We start from the raw sequence: 6,000 nt of genomic DNA, 5'->3' as shown, positions 1-6,000 counted from the left end.
CCCCCCCATTCAGAAATTCCTGCGGTCGCCCCGGTTACCAATCATCACCGGTCATTTGTGCACATGCCTACATGCCTGCGCTGCGCTGCGCGAGGCACATACAGTAGCTGTCAGATGCGGATGCGCGCTTCTGCCGCACACCGAACAAAGAGCGAAAACAGTGCGCATCCCACGCTGTAGAGTTACACCGGGGACCCGCTTTGTTTCTCTCCTCTGCTGGTTTGTGTCACTTGGATTGGAGGACTGTTTGTGTCGGCGTCCCAAGATGAACCAAACCGCCACCGTCTCGCATCAAGTTAAATGCCAGTCAACGAAGGCTATCAAGGTACGATTCATGAACGACTGTTCTCCGCTGTGTTTAACTTATGCCTGTTTTATGTAACTCTGTATCAGCAGCAGCAGCGGCTCTGTAACAGCTCAAAACTTCGGTGCGGGTTTGGTGAAGGGGGAATGCGCATTGACGCGCAGCACTTTGGAGATGCTTTGAGAATATGCGTATCAGCTTCTCCGTTATTACCCGATGAAGTTGCGGCTCCTATGTGAAACAGTTTAATTTGGACATGAACGTTCAATAGGTAGCTTGAATCCTCTGACTGGGTTTGATTGAGGGAGCTCCGGTTCTTGACGTCCAGTGTAAATGTGTTGGATGAGGAGCAAAACACTGGCGCAGTGGCGAGATTTCATTCATATCACGTCGCGCTCCTTATTATTATTATAGTGTCTGTATGAGCTGAGGACAGAAATTAGAGAGTCTCCCTTCAAACAAAGCTCCGTCTTGTCTCTGTCACTTCCACGCGGTTACGGAGAGAAAAACATGTCTGAAACACTGCACCGTCAAACACCAACAAAGGTATCTGATGGTGCATCAGTTGCTTAACTTTGCCGAGCACGGTCCCATGGAGATCAACCAGATTTCCAACCTGTTGTTAGAATTAACAAATTGCATTAAAGTGGTCGCAAGGAGGCTGCAGGAAGTGTATGTGTGTGTGCTGTGAGATAGTGAGAGGACAGGTAGCGCAATTAACGCTGTCGTTTTCCGTCTCGTCACGATCGAGAAACGTTTCCACACGGCAGCATCCGCATTGTCTTCATACTGTGCACCTAAACCTGGGCTGAAGGAGTGTGAGATTTATGTTGGTGTGTCTTGCGGCTTTTGCTTCCCATGCAGTGTGTGTGCGCACACGCCTTTGTCTATGTGTGTGTGTGTGTGTGTGTGTGTGACTCAACAGCGGTATCGATTTTGCCGCTGGTCCTGCATCACTTTTCAACCTCGATGTCCCACCAGAGAAATTTAGCTTGGGGCAAATTTATCGATCCTCCTCCCCACTATCCCAGCGGCGTGCAATTTTGGAATACAAGGCTGAATGTGAGAATTAGTGGAGTTCAACTTGGAATGAAAGATGGGTGAAAATATGAAATTGGTTAATAAGATCCATGATGCATTTTTTTTTTCTTGTGGTATTCCAACATTCTGAGCAGTGAGAATCAGAAAATACTCTGCCCTCCTTGTGGCTTTTCAGTTGCTGAGCTGTGAGACATCATCAGCAGCCATCACTTACTGCCTATGGAGCCATGTGTGCTCCTGATGCTGGGTCCTTCTCTGTGACCCTTGTGCTGAGGCCAGCTCTTCATCTGTCATCTGTCTGTGTGGTGCTGATGTAGCTCAATGCGCCGAGGCCTTAGAGGCTACTTTTCACCAACCTTCCAGCCGTTTCATAAAGCCAGTGACAGGGACAAAAACAACATCACGTTTTGATTCAAATGCCGTTAAACTCTGGTTCACACAGGTATGTGACATCGCCTTTATCAAACTGACTGTTTAAAGCAGACAGAAGAACAAAGACAGAAATACAGGAATGCCTCACGTCAAAGAACCAAAACCGTTGTAACTTTGTGTTTATGCTGGACTCCATCATTCGTAGCAGGAAGCTGACTGAGGGGACATGTTGTCAGAGCCTTTAAGCAGGATGGAAATGTGAGCAAAGGTGGTGATCAGAAATTCACTGAGTGTCCATTGATTTTTCTGTTTGGAAGAGCTTAGAGATAATATGCAAATTCATGCAGTCACCAAGCGTGACTGAAGTTACTTTACTTTATTATTTGCTGTCATCGTCTGTCAGCGGTTCATTGGATTTCAACACTTCGTGGTTTGAACCCTACTCAGCACCCAGTTAGTGGTCCTCGATAGCTAATGAGTCACTCCCCACAGCCGCATCACTGAGAGGGACTTTCAGCAAGTGTCCAAACACACCTTTATTTAATCAGGTTAAACATTTCCACCTGCGTGAGACCGTTTATGGAGTTTCACAGTCAGTCAGGAGGAAGCCATCCCAGGCTCACAGTGATCTGAAGTATCTACAAACTGTCACCGTGTCCAGGGCGGTCGTTTGGGAGCTTGTGATTGCTTTAAACCAATGAAGATCAATGAAGGTGATTAGAAAAAGCAGCCAAAGAAAAGGAGACAGACGGGGCAGAAATGACAGGTATTCAGTAGACTAAAATTTGTTGTGGTACACTCTGACCACAGGAAGAATTCAGGTTGTCCAGGTGAAATAGAAGAATTAGAGGATTGACAGAGCTTGTATTATTATTATTATTATCTTTTTGTCCTGTTCACAGCTTGATGTACTGACACATATTGACACATGGATAAATTGTCTGTGTAAATAAAAAAAAAAAAAGAAAAAGAATAGTCTATAGAAACAGACTCGCTGAGCCACAGTGGTTTTAGGATCTTTGCTTTCTCTCACACTGACAGTAAACAGAGCTTGAGTTACAGTCCTTGACAATATTCAGCCTCATATGCCGTTGCTTAGAGGGTTGCCGTGGGCTGATGCCCTGATGGTTTGCAGGAGTGCTTGCTTAGTAAAAGACATTTTCTGAATCTCTGTGTGCAGCGCCATTGTCTTTCGCTGCCTGTCTTTTTCACTGTTAGGGAAAACGAACTGCAGCTGGGGTGCTTGCTGCATTTACAATGGTTATTGTATAAAATCGCCCCAAATTATAACTGCACTCTGAGGCATTTACTGTAGCTGCGTGTGATGCACCTTGCCTTCAGCCGTCTCAGAAGTCAGGGATCATGGTCAGGATTAAGAACTCCAAAACTCCTCTGTGTTGTACAAAAACCCGCTAATCTCTCCGTGTCTGACCCCCGTCGTCTGGTGCCGAGGTCTTAACGGCTCTCTGTTATCCTCTTAAATACCCCGTCCTCATATCATAGCTGTGTCCTTATGCCACTACTAGCCAAGATCCAATTAGGATGAGGCAGCAGATTTTTTGTGGGACTTAACTGTCGGGGTCTCGCTGAGTTTAACAAGGCTGGATGCAGCCCGAGGCTCGTGTCATCAGCGGTCCTTGGAAGTGTCAGGTCCACCCACATGCAGATTGCAGCTATAAACTGGGATTGTCAGGGAAGCAGGGAGCTATGTCAGTGCTCCTCTCCTAGTGTGCTCATCAGTGATGGGACCACAAGGTTGTGTAAAAGAATGTGCTGTAATTCTCAAGCTGTGCTCTAACATTGTGGATTTACACAGTAGGGATCTCGACAGGAAGTTTGCAGGAGTGAGAGTCAGTGATTTATGTAAGTGCAAAGGACTGAGCCTCTTTTTTTGAAATACCAATTTTAGGATCCTGTTTCACGAAGATAAGATAAAGGACATCTGAGTGTGAGCCTCTACCTTCAAGCCATTTATAGTCACATCACTTTTAAGGCTCTTGAGTGACAAAAAAGCCTGGAACTGAAAATTAAAGAGACATGAAGTGTTGAAACAGTGGGCACAACAGTGTCTTTCATAAAACCAGAAGTTTGACTTGATAAAATCCCTGCCCTAGAAAAAAAAAAAAGCCTTCCTCAGTACAGGTTCTCCATCAGGGACTAGAGGCAGAAAGCTCACAATTAAAGACAGAAATATGCATACACACTTTTTTTTTTTATAGCTGTGCATAAGCATGGCTCTGTTTTATAAATTGCAATCAATCCAAACATGCAGACTGATCCCTCGTGAAATGCAGCCATTTGTATCCTGACATGTTCACCATCAAGTCTGTGATGCTGCTGCACCATGAGGATAAAAAAATATTCTATGAGACAAATATTTTCCATGGGATATGTCTTCACTTACATCCTGTAACCCAGATATTTTTTCTTAATGGTGTTGACATTAGTAATTTATGCAAGACATGTGCAGGTTCTGCTGCTTTACATAATATAACAAGAGATATTAGTTAAATAATAAAACGTTACCTTCACTGAATATTAACACTTCTAATATTATGTTCACATCAGACTGAGAATCTTTAAATTGTAGTGGTTCAAAAGTGAATATGGCATGGTTTGACTGAGGCCTATCAACTGTCTATAACTGACATGAGTAGACTGGTTGTTAACTTTCTGATTGAAAGAATCCTCCAGTGATTTAACACTATAATACTGTCAGAGTCTTGATGGACAGTTTAAAAAGATAGGATCAAAGTCAATGCAGCAGAACCAGATTTATTGTATTTCTTATTCTATGTCTTTTCAAAACCCAGTGACTACATTACCCACCACTACACCGATGACAGTGGGTGTGATGACGGTTGTAGTGGCTAATGATTTGGATAACCTTAGCTGACTGATTTGCATACTAAGAAATCTGACCGCTGCACCAGTATTGAGACATTCCAGTGAAAAAGACGAAAAACAGGTTCATTGTTTGTCTCATAGCATCAAGAAGGTTTTCCAGCAAATGTCAGAGCAGCTGTTATTATGTGTAGCTGTTACCCACAGCTGTGACTGTTTCAAGCCAGAGTTTGAAACCTCTGGTGCCTTAAAATAAAGGATACGTCTGAAGTACATAACAACAGGGAAATTAAAGAGGCTTTTAAATTAAAAAAAAAAAAAAAGTGAGCTCACAGCATATGTATATATTATCTCTAACACATGACATGGATCTTTCATTAGAAATGTATTTACATAATTTATAGTGCATAGTCTATGGGTGTCTGTATTCTCAGGGGATTTCTCTGACTAATGCACCTAGTCAGTGAAAATCGTTTCACATCATGTCATAAGTTCTATATTTTTTCACCATTTTGGAAAAACAAATTGAAGAAGAAAACATTTTTGAGAGCTGATTTCATCCTGGTTTTACCAATATTTATTGATTGCAAATTGAGTTTATTCAATGTCAAGACTTATCCCAAAAGTCATTGTTTGGAAATCCTCTTCACCAAATGATATTAAATGATTTACTCTGTGTTACATTAGCCCAGTGGAGCAAAAATACACTGGGCTGCCTGCGATGTAGTTCATGAAAACGACCTCAAAATAGAGCATTTGTGTCACTGCAGATATATTCGGACTTTAAACGCTGATGTGCTTTGATCCAGCTCAAAGAGCGCCTTATTTCAGATAAAGTGCTTTGACAAGTTCTTATGTTGCTGCTGCAGTGAAAGGCAGCCAGATTTTAAAGATAAGTAATGAGGACAATGTTGATGGGAACTAAGCTGTAATCAAACTCTGCTCTGAGTCAGAGAAAAACAAGTCTTACATTTAAATTTCTACTGTCATGTCTACGGTGAGCTTGTTAAACAGTTTAATGTGTGTAACCCCAGCAGATATGCTGTGCATTCACTCCTTCGGATGATGCAGGCTGGATTACCGTTGGTTTGCTCTGCATTGCGTGATGTGTTTCTGTCTTTAAAAACCAAATGATGATGACTGTTTGTAAAGGCTACAGATAGAAGGCCTTGTCTGGATAAACAAAATATTGAATTCAAAACACTTCACTTTCATTTATACTAGACGTTGTACAGCAGCAACGCTCACATTGGCTTTTCCTCTGAGGTTTTCCTATCACCGGCAGGAAGACGAGCATTGTTTGCGTTCTTTCTGCCAGCATACACCGCAGATAGCTCTCATCTCCGTAACTCAGCAGCCTGGATACTCGACAGCTCAGCCAGCAGGTTATTGAACCTGTGAGGCGTTCCCCTGTTCTGAAGATCTATCACATAAACAGT

The 6,000-nt window shown here is 42.8% G+C and overlaps 1 protein-coding gene across 1 annotated transcript in view; it reads left to right on the top strand.

Annotated features, from left to right (window-relative positions):
• Positions 1 to 202: 202 nt before the first annotated feature.
• Positions 203 to 6,000, top strand: part of LOC121194707 (inactive dipeptidyl peptidase 10-like) — a 169,731-nt gene continuing 163,933 nt past the window's right edge. The window contains exon 1 of the mRNA XM_041057695.1: positions 203 to 325. Coding sequence (XP_040913629.1) covers positions 266 to 325 — 60 coding nt within the window. The 5' untranslated portion in view covers positions 203 to 265. The remainder of the gene's footprint in view (positions 326 to 6,000) is intronic.

Source organism: Toxotes jaculatrix, chromosome 15 (genome assembly GCF_017976425.1).
Source record: "Toxotes jaculatrix isolate fToxJac2 chromosome 15, fToxJac2.pri, whole genome shotgun sequence".
Classification (NCBI taxonomy): domain Eukaryota; kingdom Metazoa; phylum Chordata; class Actinopteri; family Toxotidae; genus Toxotes; species Toxotes jaculatrix.
This window is presented reverse-complemented; position numbering and strand designations above follow the sequence as displayed.